General features: G+C 45.3%; 1 protein-coding gene across 3 annotated transcripts in view; it reads left to right on the top strand.

The window, feature by feature from the left end:
- FBF1 (Fas binding factor 1) overlaps positions 1 to 23758 on the top strand; it is a 596028-nt gene that overhangs the window by 57250 nt on the left and 515020 nt on the right. For all 3 annotated transcript variants that reach the window (XM_078654557.1, XM_078654558.1, XM_078654559.1), the window contains 2 exons: positions 13004 to 13054; positions 13611 to 13755. In XM_078654557.1, coding sequence (XP_078510683.1) covers positions 13004 to 13054; positions 13611 to 13755 — 196 coding nt within the window. The remainder of the gene's footprint in view (positions 1 to 13003; positions 13055 to 13610; positions 13756 to 23758) is intronic.

Here is a 23758-nt window from a genome sequence, read left to right as displayed (position 1 = left end):
GCTGCACTAGCCAGTAAGAAGATGGCAAATGTAACAGGATTCATTTGAGCGATCAACGCAACCGTATACTGCACAGCTCAAACATGCCACATCCCCAGTGGCATCGTACACACACTACCAGATTCTGACCAGCCCACCGACCTAAGAGATTTGCAAGCAAAAATAAAACTCTCCATCTGCAGGTCTCCAACAGTAAAATCATACAGCCATGGCTCAGTGAATGAGATACTGCCACCCCACCATCTGATATGACCACTTATGTTCCTCCTGCATTAAACTCCATGTTCAAATGCCAACTCACTGTGTTTATCACTGTCTTAACAATGAACCAGAACATAATAACCATAACACATCATCATATAACAAATCGGACCACATTCCAGTCTATGTGGAAACAGTGAGACTACATGAAAACAGCTCACAGAGCTATAAGACCGTAATATTTCCAAAGTACCACCAGCATTGACTTGTTACCTGTCCTGGGGTGTCCAGGTGCAGAGGTGCTGGTCGGGTTGGTAGCTTTGTGCTGTAAGCCGGTGGGAAGAAGTGGGGGGCACCTAGAAACAACTTGCAGAGAGGGGCTTGGGGACAGGTCCAGGAGCTCCCAATGGGGGCTCAAGTGACAACGGTCCTGGGAGCAAAGCACAGCCACTTCATCGGTACCGGGACTGGGGCGCTCGGGTGTAGAGTAGATAGGTCAGCTGGGCACCGTTTGTCAAAGGTCCTCGGGGTTGTCGGCCTCATCGGTTGAGGGTGAAAATATCAGGGTAGCTGGGCGACTCTGGCAATGGGCTTCTGTTGTGCTGACATCCCTCAAGGGCTGAGTTTCGGTGCAGTTAGAGTACCGTCTGGACTTAAACAGGCCTTGGTTGCTTCAAGGGGTCGGGTACCCTAGGTATTGCTGCTGTGCTCCCCTGGTTGGTCCTGGTGTTCTCGCACTCGGAGGGGGGGAGAGGGCACAATGACCTTTAGCAGCACAGATCCCTCTTCCTGAGGGGCCATTGCATCAGGCTGGCCAGGGAGCGGCAACACAGTAAACTGGACTCTGTTTCTTCTTTGCCTGCAGACAGCAGGGGAGTAGCTCCTCTATTCCAAGTAAGATTGATTGCAATTTGCACAGGGCTGGCAGTCTACGGTGGTTCTTGGTAGTTGCTTAGCTGCAGGAAGAGTCACTCAGTCACAATTGTCGAGACTGGTGCAGGCAGGCTGGGTTAGGCGTCAAAAGTCCATAGCAGTCTTCAGTTCTCAGTTTCTTGCGGCTCTTCTTTGTCCTTTTTCTTTTGAATTAGTCGAATCTTAAGTTCCTGGCATCAGGGGAGCCACCTAAATACTCAATGCAGGAGTGTTGAGGGGAGTGACAGGTAGTAGATAATGGGCTACTTACTTTTAGGCCAACTATACCCCCTAAATGACCACTTCCTGTGAGCAGTGGGCATAACCCTGACCCAGTGAACCTAATTCCACCAAAAACCAAGATAGTGAAATTGTAGTTTTCATGTTCACATAAGGTAGCCCACCTTAGAGGTTGAACTAGCCTGATGGGTAACACCCCTCCTGGCTAGATAACTTTCCCACCTGTCCTGGTGCCTAATGGGCCCGGGGCAGAGGCGGGATTTCCCCTGTCTTGGTCTCATATCAAAGGAGGCAGGGGCCTTTGAAGCCTCCTGCTTTGATATGCTAATTACTAAGCCATCCTGCTTGGAGTAGGTGACAACACCTCCAGCCAGAGCAGGCAGTGTTTCTGCCCTCAGAGAACATGGGCTCTCATCTGCAGGGGGGGGGGGTCAGAAATCTGTCTGGTGCCAAGCTGGTCCACACCAGTTAGCCAACACAGTAGAAGTCAATAGGATTACAGGGGTCACCCCTAACGTGTCCCTGGGTGCATTAATTCCATCACTGGACTCAGCGTGGGCTTATTAATACGAGATGTTTAATACCAAACATCTTTAGTTTCATTGAAGCCATCATGTAGCTGGGAAACTTGTAATCACCAGTGCCCAGTACATATACTCAAGATAGCTTCCCTGATCACTGGCAATGTCCAAGAATCGACATGAACATCACAGGGGCATATCTGGGCATGCAGATATGCACTCACATGTAAAATAATGCACCATGCCTTAGGGCTCTATGTCCTGCTTTAGGGGGGAGATTACCTATACTGCATGCAGTGTCTGCTGGTATGGCACATAGGAGGTGTGGCATGTTGTGTCTTCACTTTTCTCTGCAACATGTCACGAATACTGTAATGGCCTTTTGCATGTTGGTGCTGAGGGGTCCCTTAGGGTGGCACAAAGCATACTGCCGCCCTTAGGGACCCTCTTTAGTCTCCTTGCCCTAGGTACTAGCAGTACCATTTACTAGGGACTTACAGGGGGTACTAAAGATATTGTCAAGTGGGGAGACAATTATACAGTTTTAGGGAAAGAGATCTGGCACTGGGGACCTGGATAGCAGGAGCCCAGTGCATTTCTGTCAAAATTGCATCAATACCAGACAAAACGTGAGGGGGGCCATTTCAAAAAGTGGCACTTTCCTACAGGTATCACTTAAACGTTGCAACTGAGAGCAGTCTAACTTGCTCTGAGGGTTTTCTGCTCAGCAGTAATGTATTGGTGTCCATTATGACCAAGCAGACAATACCAAAATGTAATATTAAACATACAAGGTGGCATGAAAACCATATAACACTAAAAGTAGCTCATGGTCTCTAGGTCACAGCTGCTCTCCTACTGTGCCCTTCAGACTTTGAAAGACAAGATAATGGATCTTTGAAAGTGAGTGCTTGATGATGACAAAGTTTTCGAGGATCTTTACACAGAATAAAGGAGAGCACAACTACTTTTTTTTTTTTTTTTGCCACCACAACAATTTGAATGTTGAGTTTTACAGAGGCCAGCTAAAAGGTAAATGCTGTAAAGGTAGACCTGTCAGTGATGGATAGCTTTTCCAGTAACCCCTCTCCTCTTGAAATTTCTGACCAGGGTTAAACAACAGTTATCCTTATTGCTGTGGACTGGTGCGTTCGTTAGTGGTAGTCTGTCCTAAGAACCCTCCAGGGAGCTTCCTTTTTAGGATGTCAAGCAAGATCATACATCACAGTCTATTATCATTGAGTCGACTGCCTGGTTCCTGAATACGTCCAGCACTTTCATCTAAATATCAGCATAGAATGCACGCAGATCCAGAAAGATACATCACATCCTAATACACAAATATTGTATTATTTAGACTTGAAGAGATTCTTGATTAGGTGTCTGGCGGAACAGCAAACACATGCCAAGTATGCGTAGTATTGATTCCACCTCGTGCCTCTGTAATCCACAACCAGACATTCCCTACCCCTTTATCCCACTCTGGCAGGTTCCTGCTTTCTGCCATTGTCACAGTTTTGCTATCTTCTGCTTCCTCTTTCTTTTCTCCTGACGTGTTTCACATTCTTCCACTGGGCCAAAGTCTGATAAGGAAAATAAGTGCACCTGCAACTCGTCGCTATTTTTCTTTTTGCCTTTCTCAGTTATTGTTTTTCACTTACTCTGTTATTGAAGACTTTATAGGGGCCATAAAGCATGTTTTTCACTATCTAGAAGATAGGCCCCATTAAATCTAATGCTGTTGAATATTGACGGTCCTATAATTGAGTCCCTACCTATGCCAGATTCTGTTGCATTGTTCTTAATCTTAATAGGGCTCTTTCTGGTTACTTAGATCAAAACAAAATCCCCTATTGGTGCCCAATCTGGTTTTAGGAAAAAATCATAGTACAGAATCGTCGTTGGTGGCTGCCACAGAGGAGATCAGATCTATTATGTACAAGGGAGGTAAGGCTGGGGTGACGCTATTGGACCTATCCGCAGCCTTCGACACGGTGAGACACTCTGTCCTTTTGGATCGTTTAGAGGAGATAGGAATTTCTGGAACAGCGATAGATCTCTGTTGCTCTTCTCTAACTAATAGGGAGCAGTCTTTTGACCTGGTAAAGTTCATGTCTAAAGCATCCTCATTGCCATGTGGAGTCCCTCAGGGCAGGGGTCGTCACAGAGCCCCATGCTGTTCAATGTGTATGTTGCACACTCCGCTAGATTGATTTGCCCTTTTGGCTTTTTGACCATTTTCTACGCTGACGACACCCAAATTGTGGAGCCGATTTCCAGTGAGGTTGAGGATGTCTAATTTCAATAAGCAAAAGACACAAATGATGGCTGGAATGCAGAACAAATCAAAACATTTACCCCCAGTCAAGAGATCGGGGTTAAACCCATCTTTCTTTTTCTCACCATGCCACCCTAGTCTTGACCCTGCTCCTTATGGGAACAGGACAGCCCGAACTGCCAAGCCAGGTCCTCCTTGGACCAGAAACAAGCATTTTATAATTTTAATAGACAAGTTCCTTTATGAAGCTCTTGGAGATTATTGTGGTACACTGGTTAGGTTTTTCTTAGGTTTTGCCTCATTGGTGTTCCGCAGCAGCACCTTCAGGTAAAGTGTTGTTGTTTTATAAACGGCCTTCGGCACGTCACAATGCAAAAGTAAATACCTTTTTTCCTATGCAGGTGTAGGTAAGCTTTTACTTAGATAGCAAAGTTTAAGGAACGAGTCCCCCCCCCTCTGCTTTTCTAGCATTAGGATAAACAAAAAAAGATTTGTACCTTTAGGGGTAAGCTAACCGCAGAGCTAGTACTTCTCTCTCTATGAGAGCTCCCTTCTGTTCCCCTGAGAGCTCCTACAACTACCCAATGACCCCTTTGCCTGCTGCCCGAGCATACCTGATGCCACACACTCCTTGCAATGTGGGTCTCATTTGCTTGTGTCTGGCCCCTGATTTTTTTTCTGCCCTGGCATACATGATACCACACAATCCTTGCCATTTGGGTTTCTTTTGCTTGTTCCTGGCCCCATCTCTTTTCCTTTTCCCATTTTCCCACAAGCTATTCTTCCTCCCTCGTGCCACAGTCACTATTCTCCGCTCCATCTGCAAGACACCCGAGATGCTGCTGTCTGCCTCGCTCTCCTCCAAGGAGGCCATTTGGGGGAGCTTCCACTGTCAATGTGAGGGAGAGGAGAGGCACCCCTGCGTATCTGTGGGAGTCGAGATAGCAGTAGAATGTAAATATGAAGGAAATATTGATCCTGTATGTTTGTGTGTGTGTGTACATCCTCATTTGTACCATTCGGTGTGCTTGTTTCTATTTTTGTGCCTGTGTCAGATGTGTTATTTCTACTGCCCACATTGGTGATGTGCTGTCTCTCACACAATGGTTGTAAGTGCCAGCAACTTGTGGGCATCTTTGAAATGATGCCCATTGTTCTGCTGAAATATAGGCTCTCGCATACTGGTGGTAATTCTGGATAATTGTGGGCATCCATGGAATGATGCACATTGTCAACTTTAGTAAAATGCACGCCCCGGTATAATGGTGATAATCTTTAGCAACTTGTGAAAATCCATGTGATGATGGTCATTCCCCCACCCTATTAAAATGGTTGCCCTTGCACAATGGTGGTAATTCTTGGCAGCTTTTGAGCATCCATAGATGCTTATTGCCCACCTCAAGAGAATGCAGGCCTCTTGCACCTTAGTGGTAATCCTTGGTAACGTGTGGGAATACCCACTGCTCTAATTGGTAAAATGCTGACTTAGATCAATGGTGGTAATTTTTAGCAGCTTGTGGACATCCATTGGCTTATGTCCATGCCGATACCTGATAAAAGGCAGATGCTCCTCATAATGGTGGTATTTCTCAGCAACTTGTGGATGTCTATGGCATGATTTGTATCCCTGGTAAAATCCTGGCGCTTACACAATGGTGTTAATTCTTGGCAGCTTGTGGGCATATTTGGCATGTTGCCCTACCATGGCATAATGTTGCCCTCCCATGGCATATTGTTGCCCTTTTCATAATAATTCCTGCCATTTTGTGGCCAGCCATATTAAAATGATGCCTTTTTGGCATAGTAGTGGTCATTTGTGGCACATTGGGCAGATCAGTGATAATGCCCATCCAGGACACAATTGCATACTTGCGATGCTGCCAGTATGGTGGTAATTCTTGGCATGTTCTGGGCTTCTGTTTCAAACAGTGCTTGACACATTGTTCACACTTGCACTGTGGTGATAATTCCGAACGTACTGTGGGCATCCATGGACAGTGATGTTTCTGACAGTATTGTGGTAATTGTTGCCAAGATGTGCAAGAACAATTACTGTGATTCTTGGCATATTGTGGGCGTTCAGGGCACCTACACATGCTATAAAGCTGTCCACTGTGGTATTTTAGTAATTCATGAGATTTATCGGGCACACTTAGCATTGTGTTGCCCACCCTAGCAAATTGATGACCTTGACCTCATGCTGGTGATTTCCGAGTCTGGGCCAAAACATCTATGACCTCAGCCAAGTATTTGCTACGCGTCTTGGCCGCAGTCGGTCTCATGTAACTGGTATCATAACCTACACATAAAGATGGTCTTGTTAGACTTTATTTTTGCAACCCCAGAATTGCTGAATGTCAAACTTTGCAAACAACAGGCCTGGTGTGTCCACTTTTTGATTCCTTTCTAGCTTCTCATCATGGTCTATCCCCTTCAGTAAAAAGTCCCCACCTCCTTCCACTGTACTTGCGCTTCCCTTTTCCAAACGAAAGCTCAAATCCTTTTCCAAAACACTTGCCAATGGACAACAGCCCCCACAAAACCAATCAGTTGAGGCCGACTATTGTGCTTATTATAATTAAAGTCTGCACTTGATTCTACCCTGCCCGAATAAAGATTTGCCTTTGCTTTCAGCACCCTAGTATAACACATTGTGAAAGAAGAAGAGTTTGATTGCACTGTTTCCATTTCTGATAAAGAAATTTAGAAACGTTTATGAACAGCACCAAATCTGCCCTGATCTCAGTTCTGGATGACATTTGTATGGTGGCAGGAACGACTCACCTTGTTGTTTTCGTATTATTAGATCTGCTGCTGCCCAGACTGGAAGGGATTAGGGTTAGAGGCACGGCTTTCAGTGGTGTAGGTCCTATCTGGAGAACAGGAATCAAGCAATTCACCTTCCCCCTTTTCATTCGGAGTTCTGACCGAGTAATCGTCGTTGAGACCACCACTTTTCAACTTGCATCTAAAATCTTTCTGGCTCAACTGATCTGGAATCAGGGGATCAACTTGAGTTGATCATCTCAGTAGACCAATCTTCCCCAGCCTCTTTAGTGGCTTTTCTCACCTGCATTCATGCTACAACCACCTGGCTTGGTCAAAACTCACTTATATTCAATAAAAATAAGATAGTGGTACTCTGCTGCTTCACTAGTACTACCCCCTGGTCACTGTCCGCGAATCCCTGGGCAGGAAACTGCAACACTTAGGTAACTATTCTTTCATCTTCACCCTGGATTAAGAAGTAAAGATTTTAGTATGATGATACTCTATTCCCTCCAGTCAAGTGACAAAACTCTCATCCACTTATTACTCGCTTTCGAAGATATTGTGGAAAATCCTGCTTCTTCCAAGTCACACACGCCCTCTGGTTGTCCAGGCTCCGTTTTGAGCAGGCTGAATTATTGGTAATGCCCTCTTTCTAGCTTCTCATCATGGTCTATCCTTTTCAGTAAAAAGTCCCCACCTCCTTCCGCTGTACTTGCGCTTCCCTTTTCCAAACGAAAGCTCAAATCCTTTTCCAAAACACTTGCCAATGGACAACAGCCCCCACAAAACCAATCAGTTGAGGCCGACTATTGTGCTTATTATAATTAAAGTCTGCACTTGATTCTACCCTGCCAGAATAAAGATTTGCCTTTGCTTTCAGCTCCCTAGTATAACACATTGTGAAAGAAGCAGAGTTTGATTGCAAAAGATTCAAAAACTGTGGCCAACAAACTACTCCCCTGACCTCAAACTTAAACTCAGTGCAGCTAGAAACTTTATAGAAAACTCAACTTTACTGCAAAAGCTTATTTTTATGCCAAGGAAATCCCAGAGGCCTGATTCCGACAACAATTTGTTTTCTTCTATTGGTTGCACTTTGGTTAATCTGCCTTGTGTGACACACACAATCCAACCCACTCAAGTTCTGTGTGATAATCTTAGTGCCTACTTTGAGATTAAGATCACTAGTATCATCAGCAACATTCCCATACTTAGATCTACAAAAGTGGCTGCAAGATTATCTACTACGATACCAGTCGCAGTCGTCTCCTCATTGGGAGCAAGCTTAACTTCTACTGGCTCTCCTGCAGTAAGCAGAATTACTTCCAAACTCTGTGGTTGTGCACAGATCAACTCAGATGATTTTCTTTTTATGACCACCTCTATCTTTTCAGGTTTTACACCTGGCTCTTTACGGATGGAAATTTGGAATGAGATGTCCTCTATTTGGCAGAACTTTTGCAAACCATTCATAATTGATCATTAGCTTCAGGCTCAGTATAGAGTGACCTAAAAAAAAAGATAATGGTAGTCTCTTTACTGAAAAAAACCCACAGCAGACTTTTCAAACCTTAGCAACTTTTGACCTATCTCACTGTTTCCATTTCTGATAAAGAAATTTAGAAACGTTTATGAACAGCACCAAATCTGCCCTGGTCTCAGTTCTGGATGACCTTTGTATGGTGGCAGGAACGACTCACCTTGTTGTTTTCGTATTATTAGATCTGCTGCTGCCCAGACTGGAAGGGATTAGGGTTAGAGGCACGGCTCTCATTGGTGTAGGTCCTATCTGGAGAACAGGAATCAAGCAATTCACCTTCCCCCTTTTCATTCGGAGTTCTGACCGAGTAATCGTCGTTGAGACCAACACTTTTCAACTTGTATCTAAAATCTTTCTGGCTCAACTGATCTGGAATCAGGGGATCAACTTGAGTTGATCATCTCAGTAGACCAATCTTCCCCAGCCTCTTAGTGGCTTTTCTCACCTGCATTCATGCTACAACCACCTGGCTTGGTCAAAACTCACTTATATTCAATAAAAATAAGATAGTGGTACTCTGCTGCTTCACTAGTACTACCCCCTGGTCACTGTCCGCGAATCCCTGGGCAGGAAACTGCAACACTTAGGTAACTATTCTTTCATCTTCACCCTGGATTAAGAAGTAAAGATTTTAGTATGATGATACTCTCATTCCCTCCAGTCAAGTGAAAAAACTATCATCCACTTATTACTCGCTTTCGAAGATATTGTGGAAAATCCTGCTTCTTCCAAGTCACACACGCCCTCTGGTTGTCCAGGCTCCGTTTTGAGCAGGCTGAATTATTGGTAATGCCCTCTTTCTAGGTGTTCCAGACTACCTAGTCAAAAAACTATACCAAACGTAATCGGCCGCAGCGTAACTTGCTTTATCTTTCCCACAGCAAGCCTCTCCATCCAAAGCTTTTAATTCCCTCTACTGGCTTCCGGTGTTCAAAAGAATAAAAAAATAAATTAAAAAAATTTACCTGGTGTATATAAGGCTATTCACGATACAGGTCCGTTATACCTCCATTATAAATTATAGAGTTATACACACTGCTGCTCACTTCATTTGGCAACTTCTTATCTATTCTGCCAACCTATATTTAGAAGAGTGAGATCTGACGACTGTGCCATCTCTGTTCGAGCAGCTCATCTGTGGAAAAGTCTCCCTCAGCATCTCAGCTCCATTAAAGATCTACCATAATTCCTGAAGGCCCTCAAAACTTGTCTCCATACCCGCTAACAGGTTTTCCTGTGCAGTACTCCTTCATCTTTTCGGCCCCTTATCCATTAACAGGATGCCTTTATAGGTAATAGTTGTGCTTTACAAATACATTTTGTAATAATAATGTAAATATTAATAACATTGCAAGTTTTGAAAAGCGAATAGGTCTGGCCTTCACATATTAATGTATGGAAACACCATTTTTGCATGCCTGTGTTTGCATGTGCTACTACAGTTAACTCTGGCCTATTGACTTTGCTAAAGCTTGTCACTGACTTGCATTTTGCAGACTGCGTATTCGCTTTTTACTTAAACCTTGAAACACATTTTTGCCATAGTCCATGTGTGACAAGACCAGCATAGTGACTACTTCAGCTGACTAATTGTTGATTTTGTTTGAGACACTGGAATAAATCTTAACTTGAAGATGATGAAGTCAGAGGTCGTTTTGAATAATTTAGAATCAGAAACCATAACAGTAGTCAAAAATATTGGGAAGACGTTCTAGCCTTGCAGAATCCCCAAAACCTATGCTTGATTGCTTTCAAGCAGAAGAGAGAGCCGGAGACATTCTGCAAATGGCAGCACAATGAAAATGTGTCCCAGTATCCTGCTCATTTGAGAGGAGATACCCAAGATGGAAGACTAGTATAGCATTGCAAGTAAGTAATTTTTCTAACACCAGCTATCTCTACCATCTCTGGTTACTATAGATGCAGGACAGGTCAGGAATCCAAGGTTGGCTGCATGCAGTAAGCATGCACCTTGATCACAGGTGGGATGCATGAGCATAACCACAGGGGGTTCACATACAGAAAGCTCACAACAGAGGATAAGGACCCCTGCAGGACAAGTGGGAAATGCATGTATTATTTAGTATTGTAGTTGCAAGGAACACACATTGAAGGAATGGGTCACAAACAGGTGGTGTTGGGAAGGCATGGGCCACATGCGGGTAGCCTTCACTGGCTGAATTGGTCACCAGCATGAGACGTGTGGAGAAAACTGGGTGCACATTCAATTAGCATTCAGTGAAGGTCTTAGCCACTAGCAGAATGTGTTGGAACGGGATAGGGGAGTTAAAATACACACGTGTAATGTATGGAATACTTATTGGAGTGCCACTGGCAGGACGAGTTGGAAAGGGATATGGGTTCCGCATATAGGTAGCTTGTAGAACAGGAATAAATCACCACCACCAGCATGTGTGGGAAGGGTATGGAAGCATGCACCAGAGGAATGGGCCAGAGGCACTTCAGTTAAGCCACAGGGAGCCATCTACAGGGAATGCTGACCAGACAAATTCGCCCCTACACAAATCATTGAAAGCATATAAAAGGGCCACATTTAGAAAGTATACTCCAGCCGAATGGGCCAGTGGCAATGCAGTGTGTCACAAGGAGTCTGTCTACAGAAAGTGCACATTCGATGAGTAAACTACCAGCACAAATCATTGGAAGCATATGAGGGGCCTACATTCAGAGAGCATACTCCAAAGGAATGGTCCACCATCAAGATGTGTGGGTTGTGTCGGGGAGGGGGCACAAGCAGGAGCATGCACTTCAGAAAGGGGATACGGGAAAAGTGGTTGATAAAAACATGGGTGATCACTTGCAAGGAGCATGCATCGGAGAAAAAGACCACATGAAGAATGCATGGATACATATGCATTGAGATTAGCACCTACATAAGGACTTTCCCACCAGTATGACAAACGGGAAGGACACCATAAGATCACATACATGAAGCACTGGAGGTTGGAATGAAGCTCCATCCTGTGGAAATGGGAAAGGCTTATAAGAATCGCATTCAATGAGCGCAAACCATGGAAACCCTAAATTGTGATAGAGATTATACTTTTTCAACACCTATGGTGACCTGCTAAGAATGAAATGGAGGGGTTCCTATTACAGTAGGAACGTCTCAAAGTCATCAGTGCAATAATTGCAGTCATGCCTGGCATGGGTGGGAAAAGGGGGTGGTCTCATGCACAGCTTGTAGCCAGTGCAGACTTTTAGGCAACAGAGGCAGCAGATAGACCTTGATGGTAACTCTCTGAAGGACCACATGACACATTGTATGATAGCTCATTGCACAAACGTGTGGATTACACGCCTATTCCTGCGGCAACACCCGTCCAATTCATACTTGAGGAATTTTCTTATCCAAATGTTGCCTGTTGGAACAAACCATTGATCTGTGTCAGCCTATCATTTCGCTCACTTTTACCTTTAAAAAAATATTATTGATACTAAACATCAGTGTAAATGAGGTAATTGCAGGGGTCGCTAGTTAGTAACTGGCACTGTATGTTTGTTTATAATCATTACCTTTCATTTAACAATTTAACAAAAATCTCCGGGTCGTGGTCTTGTTTCGCCATACAGAACCAATAAGACTGAACCAACATACCCAACAGCAATGACTTGTTAAAAGGCAGTACATTCCCTGCCGACATGATGTCCTGCCGACATGGCCCAATTTGACAATCCTAATGGCACTATACTATTCAGTGCAGCGCAAATCCTTTGACCTTTTTGGTGATTGTCACCAGGGTGCAGATGTTGTCTTGTGTCTGCAACAGTTTGTGGAGATCGTCCAGTAAACCACTGTACATACAGTTATTTAGCTGTTACCTGGTAGACATGATAGGACTTTTAGCAGATATGTTCTTATAATGGGAAAGTGACGCCAAGTCCCAATATACCTGTTACTATTAGCAGAAAATAAAAACAAAATTGGAGAAAGTTTGACACCTGTGTATGTGGCTCTATGTCAACTAATATCTGGGTCAAGTGTTGTGACAGGAGTGAATTGACGGTACTTTGCCATCTTGAGGTTGGCATTAGAGAAGGAAAAACAAATCATTGCAATGCTGGCTATATGGGTTGACATGAGCAGGGGGGTTCCAGTCTTGTACCATATTGGGACATGTCTGATATGCATGTGGATACTTATTATGTCTGGGTGATAATACTTCAGCTCTACAAAAATCAAATATGAGGATGTCATATTTATATCATGCTGCCTATTGTATCAGAAACACAACCACCTTACTTCTGTGTATTGTATCCATAACATGTTACAGAAATTTACAGTTTGAAATGCCAATTTTACCAATCATTAGCAGATCACATTAAAGAAATATGCATAGCAATGACAATATGCCACTTCCAAACATACTTCTTACAACAACACATTTAAAGCATATTTGCGTGCTACATGCACACATCTGTTTGATTAGAAACGCAGCCAGATCTGTTTATTTTGTCAATGCTTCTGCCAAATAGCCTTTGACCCTCTAATACTTCTCCATTTTCTGTGACTTCCAGGAGTCCGATGTGTCTGATGTGGACCCGGTTGCATTGCTGCAGAGCATGCAGGTAAACTGGTCTTTGTTCTTTATCCAAGTATGTCTGCTTTGCTGGTCCTTCACTCTTTCAAAAACAACTCATTTGCAGAGTGTCTCCCTTCTAGTTGTCCAGCCCCTCTAGCAGCAACACAAACTTCCCTCACACACACACCATCCTGCAAAGGCAGCAGCTCTGCAAGATACTTTGGCGCATGCAGAACTTGAACAGCACAGGCAGCAGCAGTGCTTTTTTCACGTACATAGAACATTTACTGCAGTGCCAGCAGCACCGTAGACAGGCCACACACCGTCTGAGTAGATGTCATAGGAAAGCTTATGTTTTTGTTAATAGTTATTTGTCATTTGTTCACTTAACTCGCAATTCTTCTTAACTTTTTGCCTTCTTCTTGGACCTGAGCCTGAAAAACCATTTAGATTATATTCTCTGAAGCTTGCATTCTTCCAGTCTAATCTACCGTTGTGTTCTAAACTGTGGATTTGAGGATACTGCTCCATTCTTCTGGTGAATGTGCATTTTACACAGATCATCTTTTTACATTACATGTCCTCCTGTTTCCTCCCTGTAGGATATGGATGACATGGATGCTGATCTTTTTGGTGTGAAAAAACCCAGGTCTGCTGCCAGTAAAACCACTGCAAAGGATTCTGGTATAGGTGGAGTTACTGGGGACCCCTTAAAATCTGCAGGAAAGCCAGGAGCCTCAGGGAAAGGTAAGCAATAGAACAACACCATTATCACACAACGTTCTGTTTTGCTGCCTGGCCCTTTTCTGCTCAGCATAATCTATATTCCTAAATTCGATCTCTAAATATCTTCTTGCGACAGTATGGCAACCAATTCCCCAAAGTGGGCTATAAATGTCAATATCTAGTCATTTTTTTTTTAAACATAGTTTATTGATTTTTTTTTTACAGCAGAAGATATTTATCACATTACATTAGTATACATTCTAAGATGCCGTAAGTGCATTGTGAATACCATACATCATTGTCTATTCCGTGTTGATATTGCATTCCTAGCTTGCATTACAGTTTGGACTGAATAAGGGGATAATGATAGTTTACCCCATCTATAGCATTGATACTGGTGATGACAGTATTGTTCAGTAGCTTATTCGAACAGACAGGCAAGTATCTGCACTTTGGCTGTATGCATGGATAACATTCACGTGAATGAAATAGAGGAAGAAAAAAAACATGGCCCCAACCCCCCTACCCACCCGCAACCCTGCGATCCCATCTACCTGTACAGTGACTGAAATTCTCCATCAAAAATATAGGATTTCCTTGTATAAGGCATGCAGTGACACTCGTTTCTGTAACATATGTTGCAACACCCGGGGAATGTGCGTCCCGCTATATGGACAATCGTGCGATTCCAAGAGCTTAATTATTTACACCTACCAATTTAAGGGCTTCTAACATAACGTCCCATTCTAATGCTATTGTATTCTTGTGTAGGCCTCTGAGTTCCTCCCTGTGTAATGCAGCACTCTCCGCACAGTACCCCATCGCAGCATCTCACTATTCCAGATAGATATTGTAGGGGGTTTCCGGGACTTCCATCGCATAGTAATGGCTCGTATCGTCAGAATGAGCGCCAGGTCTATAAATCTGTACTGCACTTTGTGTTTAGACACCTTCTTGTGTACGCCCAATAAGCATTCCTCCACAGTGTTTTGGATGGCACGGTGTGTGATCCCCCCGATTACGTGCCTAACAGCGTCCCAGAACCCTTGTATGTTCGGGCAGATCCATAACATATGTAGCAGGTCTGCCCCATCCATGGAACATCTCGGACAGCAGTTTTGCGTCTGCGGGAACATCTTATCTAGTTTATGAAGAGTAAGATATGCCCGGTGAAGAACCATGGTCTGGATAAATTTGAACTTCGCATTTCTCGAGGCTTTTTTAGGGTGTTCAAGCACGCACGCCCACTCTCTATCATCTAAGTTGCGGTTAATCTCCCCATTCCACTTAGCCCGCAGCGAGTCTAGAGCGACCTTTGTATGAGAGTGCAAACCAATGTATAGCCATTTAATAAGGTGTCTGCCCCTGCCCATATAATAAAGCATCTTGACCAGATCGTGTGTGGGGGGTTCCTGTCTCTCTGTGGCCCAGTGCATTTTTATGTATTAAAATAGAGCAGCATGCAATAAATATAAGTGTGAAGGGGCTCTTGTTTCGTTAATAAAGGTATCATGGTCTAACAGCCTCCCATCCCCAAATAGATCAGCCACTGTGCTAATCCCTGCGTCCAACCACGGTGTTAGTCTACGTTTTGTTAGCCAACCATCCGTCAGTGGTATACCCAGCAATGGAATGTTACCGCAGGGAGCTCATGTGCATATTGTAGCGCTGCCTTCCGGCACTGTAGCGCTGTGCATAGCAGTGGGGGGGGGGTGGGGATGGGAGACCCTTCGGAATTCTACTGCCAAGCAGTAACAAGGTGTGTAAGGTACCTCAGGCTATATCCGCCTCTGTGTATCCTACTTCTTGGAAGTTACGTCCTGCCGTCCAATATGATAACCACTGTAATTGGCAGGTGTAGTAGTACAAGCGTAAGTCAGGAACTCCTAGGCCCCCCCTACACATGTCTAGCTGTAGTTTCTTAAGACTAATATGTCTTATGCCTGGGCCCCAAATAAGGTCAATGAGTAGGGTGTTCATCAGTTTAAATTTACTGTGAGGTATCTAAAGTGGTAAGTTGGTGAAGTAATACAGTAGACGCAGTGGGACTACCATTTTCATTAAAGCTGCCCGACCCATAACGGACAGTGGCTGCGTGGTCCAGAACGTGACACTAGAGTCCAGGGCTCTAATCGCTCTGCAAATTCCCATCCAGCATGTCCGCATGTGTTCGATATATCTGGATACCCAGGTATTTAAATGTATGTTGTGCTACCTGGAGCCTGGTGTTCCCAAATGCAATGTCCGTAATCCCTGCATGGTCTTTGAAGAAAAAAGCGTGTGACTTCGCAACGTTAATGGCCAAGCCTGAAATCGCTTCAAAGTGCTGAAATACCTCGTATATCGGATCCTGTGGCACTCGAAGATCTTGAAGGTACAGAATAATATCGTCAGCAGAAAAAAGATGTGTAGTGTTACTCAGCGGTATGCCCCTATCCAGAAGATCCCTACGCGCCTGTATCGCCAATGGTTCCAGGGCTAGTATGAAGACATGGGGAGATAACGGGCAGCCCTGTCTGGTTCCACTGTGTATGGAGTATTCCTCCGAGATGTTGTTACTTGCGCGGGTGCGCGCTGTAGGTGCACTATATAAGAGGCGTAACCATGCAATATAGCCCTCAGGAATTCCAAATTTTTCCAGCGCTCAAAACATATGTCCCCAGTGAAGAGAATCAAATGCTTGCCGCAAATCTAAAGATATACAACCCGCATGAGTATACCTATTCCGGGCGTCTGTCATTATGTAGTGGAGCTTTCTGATGTTCAGGGATGTGCTACGGGCAGGTGAGAAGCCAGTCTGCTCTATGTGTATGAGTTTAGACAGCGAGGGCAGCAGTCTACTAGCTAATATCTTACTCAGTATTTTGTACTCTGTAGTTAGCAAGGACAAAGGGCGATAACTGGCCATATCTGTGGGATCTCTACCCGCCTTCTGGAGCGACATCACCAATGCTTGTGCAATGGTGTGTGGTAAAGTGCCTTTCTCCAGTGCCGTGTAGTATAGTACTTCCAAGTGAGGTACCAAGGACTCTGCATATGAGTGTAGAATTCAAGAGGCAGTCCATCTAGGCCAGGGGTTTTGTTGCGGGGTAGTCCCTTCATGGCTAACCTAATCTCAGACTTCGTGATGGGTCCTATTAACTCCTTTTGGGCTGCTGGCGTGAGCTGAGGGAATGCGAGGTTGGAAAAGAAAGCCTCCATTTGGGCCTCCGTGCCGCCATCAGATGCCCCATGTAACGAGGTATAGTATTGGCGGAAAGCAGTATTAATATCCCCCTGAGTAATGGCTCCATACCCATCCAGGGCGGTGACCTTTTTTATGAAAACTGCTGGAGGAGTATCCCCTATCAGCCGGGCAAGCAGAGTCCCAGATTTATCTGCCTCAGAGTGATTCCGTCGTGAGTATGCCTGGTAGTCTACTACCCTCAGCGATTCCAGGAGTTCAGCATGTTTAATCCTGGCCTCCTGCAGTGGGGTTCTTTTGTCTTCATCTGTTATTGCTTCCTGTTCCAGTCTACCCATAGTATGCTCCACTTCTACTAGTGACAATGGAGTTCTTGTCTGGTGCCCACAGTCGCATGATTGCCCTACCCCTAACAACAACTTTGAACGCATCCCATTCAATCAGCCTGTTGGAGTCTGTGTTGCTATTCTCAGCGAAATAGCGCTCAATGGTATCTAGCAAATCTGTGCGGAAGACTGAATCCTCCAACAGCTGCGACCAAAGGTGCCAGGTGGGCACTGGGGTAGACACCCTGCCCCAGGTAAGGACAATCTCTAAAGCGTTATGGTCCAAGAAAGTCTTATGGAGGTATGTGGCTTGCGGCACTTGCATTGCATATCCTGCTCTTGTTGTTCCTTACCGACCCATAATTTCAACTGTGGAGGTTGTACTTTTCGTACGGGTAAAATGTCTCCCTGTAAGGCCATGAAACCGGTCCATTCGCGTGGTCGCAGAAGGACAAAGGTACCTCCTGCTAAACATCCTATTCTCCAGTTCTGGAATATTAATTGCCGGTCGCTACCTAAACATAAATCAAATATTTTTGATTTTTTGGTCGCTGAGAAACCTGATGCTCTGTTCCTAACGGAAACCTGGCTTCATGGTAGTTCCGGCCCGGATATTGCGTGTGCCGTCCCTAGCAATTATGTCATATTGAGACAGGACAGAGACTCTGGGAAAGGAGGAGGTATTGCTATAATTTTCAAGTCTTGTTACCTTTGCAAACTTGAAACTTTCCCTCTTCCTGGTTGTGAAGCAGCACTTTTTAAACTTGCTATTAACCCACAATTTACTTTATCTGGCCTTTTGATATATCGCCCTCCCGGCAATGCCCATACCTGGATATCCGTGCTCACCAACTCTATAGCTCCTCTACTTCTTAAAGCCGCAAATTTTACTATTCTTGGCAATTTAAATTTACATCTTGATGACACTTCTTGCGCCTTAAGTAAGAGTTTTTTAAGTGATTTAGAGGTATTGAGCCTGATGTTGTGCAATTCGGGTCCCACTCACTCGGCGGGGCATCAATTGGATCCAATTCTTTCCAATCTTTCCTTTGACTGCTCACAGAGTGCTCGTCCTTTGGACTGGACTGATCATTTCGCAGTCCACTTCGCCCTATCTGACATCAAACTGCCTATTTTGAATAGACAGGGCAAGGGCGAACTAGTCCATAGATGGGGTAAACTAGATATTTCGAAGTTTAACCAACATCTCTTTGATACTCGTCCTTTAAATGACGAAGCCCCTCTTAAAGACCTGAATTTGGCAGTTACATCTTGGCTCACGAATGCTGTAAACATCGTGCTTCCCCCTACTCCGAGACTTTCCAAACTCCATCGATGTCCGGCCCCATGGTTCTCGCCCGATTTAAAGGTTCAGAGAACTAATTGTAAGGCCTTGGAAAGGAAATGGAGGCGCACTTACTCTGCTTCTCGAAAGATCGCTTACAAAGAAGCATTGAAGGGATACCATTCTAGGTGTAAAGAGGCAAGAGCTACATACACGACAAATATAGTGTCGCAAGCTCAGAATTGCCCTCGCACTCTATTTGCAGTGGTTAAAAAATTGACTGGTGCTGATACTTTACCGACCCCCCCAGTCTTGGAAGAAGCCCAATGTAATTCCATTGCGGAGTTTTTTATCGCCAAAGTTGAGCGTATTAACAACTCCATGAGTGCCTCTAACACAGCAACTCAGTCTCAACTGGGGTGTGCGACTATGACTGTACCTTTGTCTCTAGGGGCAAAGATAACTAACTGGCTTCTGTTTGATGATGACTCGTTCCTCGCCTGCCTGAACAGTGTAAGATCTGGTTCACCGCGTGATCCGGTGCCTGCTAAAATCCTTAAGTTGCTCGATTTTGAGTGTCAGCGCCCTCTTATGAGACTTCTTAATACCTCCCTGAGTGAGTCTCGTGTGCCACAGGACTGGAAGCATGCGATGGTGGTCCCACTTCTGAAAAAGGCTGGTGCGGACACATCAAACCTTGCCAACTTCAGACCTATTTCTTTGCTGCCTATCTTCTCAAAGATACTGGAGAGGCATGTTAACACGCAGCTTTCTCTTTTTATTGAAAATCAGGGCTTTTTACATCCATCCCAGTCCGGTTTTCAAGCTCACTATTCTACTGAGACTGCATTACTAGGGGTAACGGAGAGACTTCGGCACGGTATCGATCGCGGTGAAACTTCTGCTCTCATCCTTCTGGATCTGAGCGCAGCGTTCGATACCGTGTCCCATTCCATCTTATTAAATTCTCTCCGTTCCCTTGGAATAGATGGCCCCGCACTTGCTTGGTTTGCCTCCTTTTTAAGTGAGCGCACATTCCAAGTTTTCTCTCAGAAAGCTGCATCCACGATATGTTCATCGGCGTATGGTGTCCCTCAGGGGTCTATTCTCAGCCCGCTGCTATTTAATATCTACATCAAACCTCTCGCTACCATCGCAGAGGAAGCCGGGCTGACTATTTTTTCATACGCCGATGACACGCAAATCGTTTTTTCCCTCTCCAGCACTGAAGATAACAGCGTGTCTGGTTTGAAAATTGGTTTGTCACTTGTGGCTGAGTGGATGCAGAGGCATCTCCTCAAGCTTAACGGTGATAAAACCGAGATCATTATTTTGGGGAAACAGAAAGATCTCTGGGGCCCTCAACACTGGCCCAGCACTATGGGTCCTACCCCTCTACCAGTCCAGGTGGTACGTAACCTGGGTTTTCTCATAGATGATAGACTGTCTATGAGGCAACAAGCCACCAAGGTGGCGGCCATTTGTTTTACTACCTTACGATGGCTCCAAAAAATTCTCTGGATGTTGCCTCATGCCGCTAGGAGAACCGTAGTCCAGGCGTTAGTAACATCTCGCCTGGACTACGGTAATGTTCTCTATCTTGGCGCAGATGCCGCGACTGTCAAAAAATTACAGGTCGTACAAAATTCATCAGCTCGTCTCCTTTGTAATATTCCGAGGAGGTCTTCGGCTGTGCAGGCTCTTCGCGATCTCCATTGGCTCAAGATCTCGAGTCGAATTAAATTCAAAGCCTTATGCTATCTTTTTAAAATCAAACAGGGTTCTGCCCCATTGTATCTACAAAGTTTAGTCCAACCCTATAGGCCCCAGCGTACTTTGAGATCATCGGCCAATTGTGATTATGTTATCCCCAGATTTAAGCTAGTGAAGATGGGTGGAAGATCCTTCTCCCATCTTGGCCCCAAGTATTGGAATGCCCTGCCCGTTGCCCTGAAGACCGAGACCAACATGGTCTGTTTTCGAAAAAAACTGAAGACCCTACTTTTTTAAACTAATTCCCTGTAGCTCTTGTTGCTAAATTCAGCTGTGTCTGATGTCAGTTTTCTTCTTCAGTCTATCCCTTGCGCCGGGAAACCCACTGCGGGTAGCTGTTGCGCATTATAAATTTTAAATAAATAAATAAATAAAATTGCGGTCCTATTGGAACAATATATCCTGTCTATCCTTGTGTGGAGTACGTGAACTGCGGAATAAAAAGAATATTTCCTATGTGTTCGTTGGCGCATCCTCCAGACATCACACAACTCCCATCCCGCAGCCCAATTGCCCAGGGCCTCTGCTTGTTTAAACACACTGGCACCATGAAGGGGCGAGTGTGATCTGTCCAGAGTAACATCCATCATTGCATTGCAATCCCCTCCTATAATTCACGGGTGCGACTCCCAACCAGCCAATGCAATATTGAGCATACCCCAGTACTTATTTGGAGCACACAAATTTCCTAAAACCACAGGTTGACCATCTAGCATTCCTATCACCCTTGTTTATCTATCCTCTGTTCCAGATCCAGGAATGGCACCCCATGTATTACCCAAATCCTAGTCCCCCTTGCAAAGCTGGAATACGAGGTAGACAAAATGTGCCCCCTCCATTTCTTACGAAGCTTTGCCATTTCACTATCCACCATATGGGACTCTTGCAGGTATACAATCTGCGCCTTACGGCGTTGTAGTGTGCATGTATTCTATGGCGCTTCTGCACCGAGCCCATTCCCCGAATATTCCATGTCAGTATAGTGTATTTACCAAGAGTATGCCTTGTGATGGGATTAGTGTATGCTGAAAAGCATTCTTAGTGAATATTGGAAGCGCTTTTGCCATGTGGGGGACATTGACAGCGCCTCGCATGAGGTGCAACCTTCCTTGCACCAGTACATTCAAGCTCCTAGAGAACCTTGGGCCATATGATCACGCTGCTACTTAAGACAATCGTACACATGACTCATCTATCCTTGTCTGAATCGCATTGCAGTTATGTGCTCAATTTTAATGTAGACTCAGTCACCCAAATAAGTTGTTAATCAGCTGTGGGGTCGCAGAGGCAAACAGGGCCACACTGCCCTCCGAGTCCGTATCATGTGTTTCATCTTCTTCTGAGGAAGTTTTGGTTTCTCGCCTTGCAGCTTGGGTAAAGGTGGCCGTCGCAATAATCGCCTGCAATCTGTTCCGTTGCATTTGCTGTGTGGTAAGGAACTTCTTGGCAGGGGTCTTACGTGAGCGCCCGCCGCCGCGGCCAGTAGGTGCTCCAAAACCATTCCGACTCCCGGCAGTAGGCTGAGGGACCGGTGCCGCACCCCTGGACAACTCCATTACCTCCAGCCAGTCCTCTGTCTTCCGGGTTTTCAAAGAAGTATGCCTTCTGATCATGGAGGGCCAGGAAAAGAAGCGCATACTTCAGGTTCAAGTCTCTGAGTGTCCTTTACACTGCCATGAAGGAGAAGCGCTGTCTTTGGACCATAACCGTGAAGTCTGGGTACAACGATATTTTAACATTCTCAAAACATATTGGAGGCAGCTCACTGGCCTTTTGCAGGAGGGCGTCCCTGTCTCAAAAGTTCCATTGCTTTACTATGAGAGGACTCGGGGGGGGGGGGGGGCGGGGGGGGGGGGGGTTGGTAGTCTGGTAGGTATTCTGTGCGCTCGCTCGATGCAGTACTGCGTGATAGACCCTCACTTGTGACATGGACCCTGAACCACTTCTCCATGTACAGTGCTGCGTCATTACCCTTGCTTCTCTCTGGAAGGCCAATGACGCGCGGACCTCCGGATCCTCCACTCGAGCTTCAGGGTGGTGACTTGTTCCTGTAGTTGTTTGATGTGGGTCTCGCTTTGTGCCTGTCGTGGAGCCAGCTCCTCTAGTGTTGTAGTGTGGTTCTTGACTCTATCAGCAAGTTATCCAGTATTGGGGTATCTTTCATAGATTCACATGCCTGAATCATTCCCCGTCGTCGAGGCGGGAGTCCCACGGTAAATTATATATATATAGCAGTGCCTAAAAACCATTAGTAGTAGGCTAGAAAAGGATATAGGCCCAACTAGGCCCAAAACTTAGCAGCCTATCTACATCATTATGTAAAAAGAACTGAAAATGTAGCCTCAGCCAATCAGCTAACCTCACCCTCTAGAACCTTCCCAGCCCAGGCAGTTCTCCTCAGATTTTCACCGCACTTCGTGTGTAAGGGAGTCTCCCTGAGTGCCTACTCAGTTTTTCTTCAAAATTTCTTCAAAATTTCTTCTATTCTCTCAAGATGTCTGAAAAGAAGGCTCTATTCAAGGCTTGTGGTTCCTGTTTCAAGAAGAGGGTACATGTGGACGACCAGCACTCTGATTGTATTTATTGTTTGCATCCTTCACATGTTGTGAAGGATTGCAGGATATGTCGAACCTTCCCTCCTAAGACCATCAGGGATAGAGAGGCAAGAGTTCTTTTGTGGCTGAAGTCGTCTGCCACAGATGATGAGGACAGAGCCTCTACCTCAAGTAAGAGAGCCAGTTCCAAAGAGAGGTGTTCTCCTGAGAGACTGAAAAAACCTAAACTCTCTCATAAACCCTCTGAGTCCACGAAGAGTGCTGCGTCAACAGAGTCTTCTACTGTGAGTACAGTCCGCACTAAAGCTGTCTCTTTGGTGTCCTCTCTCACTGTCACCACCTATTCTACGTCCTCTACGTCTTCAAGTACTGTTACCACCTCAGCAATTACTTCTCCTGTGATGTCCGTCATGGTTTCTTCTTCTGAGAAAAAATCATCGAAGAAAAGCTCGTCGTCGACGAGCCTTCCGTCGACGACCAAATCACCATCTACGAAGCATTCGTCATCGCTTCCGTCGACGCTTCCGTCGACGGCTACCCCGTCGACGAAGGTTTCCACTATCCCGTCGACGAAGATCCCGTCGACGAAGATCCCGTCGACGAAGATCCCGTCGACGAAGGCCTCGTCGACGAAGGCCCCGTCGACGAAGACCCCGTCGACGACAAGTCCGTCGACGAAGACCCCGTCGACGACGAGTCCGTCGACGAAGACCCCGTCGACGACGAGTCCGTCGACGACGAGCCCGTCGACGAAGGTTTCAGCTCCATCGACGACGAAGAGTCCGTCGACGGGTCCGTCTACTAGGACGCCTTCAAAAAAGTCCTCGTCGACGATTCCAACACCGATGACGATACCGTCAACGACAATGCCGGCAACTCACACATCTGTTTCACTTCTACC

This window comes from Lissotriton helveticus, chromosome 7 (genome assembly GCF_964261635.1).
Source record: "Lissotriton helveticus chromosome 7, aLisHel1.1, whole genome shotgun sequence".
NCBI lineage: Eukaryota > Metazoa > Chordata > Amphibia > Caudata > Salamandridae > Lissotriton > Lissotriton helveticus.
This window is presented reverse-complemented; position numbering and strand designations above follow the sequence as displayed.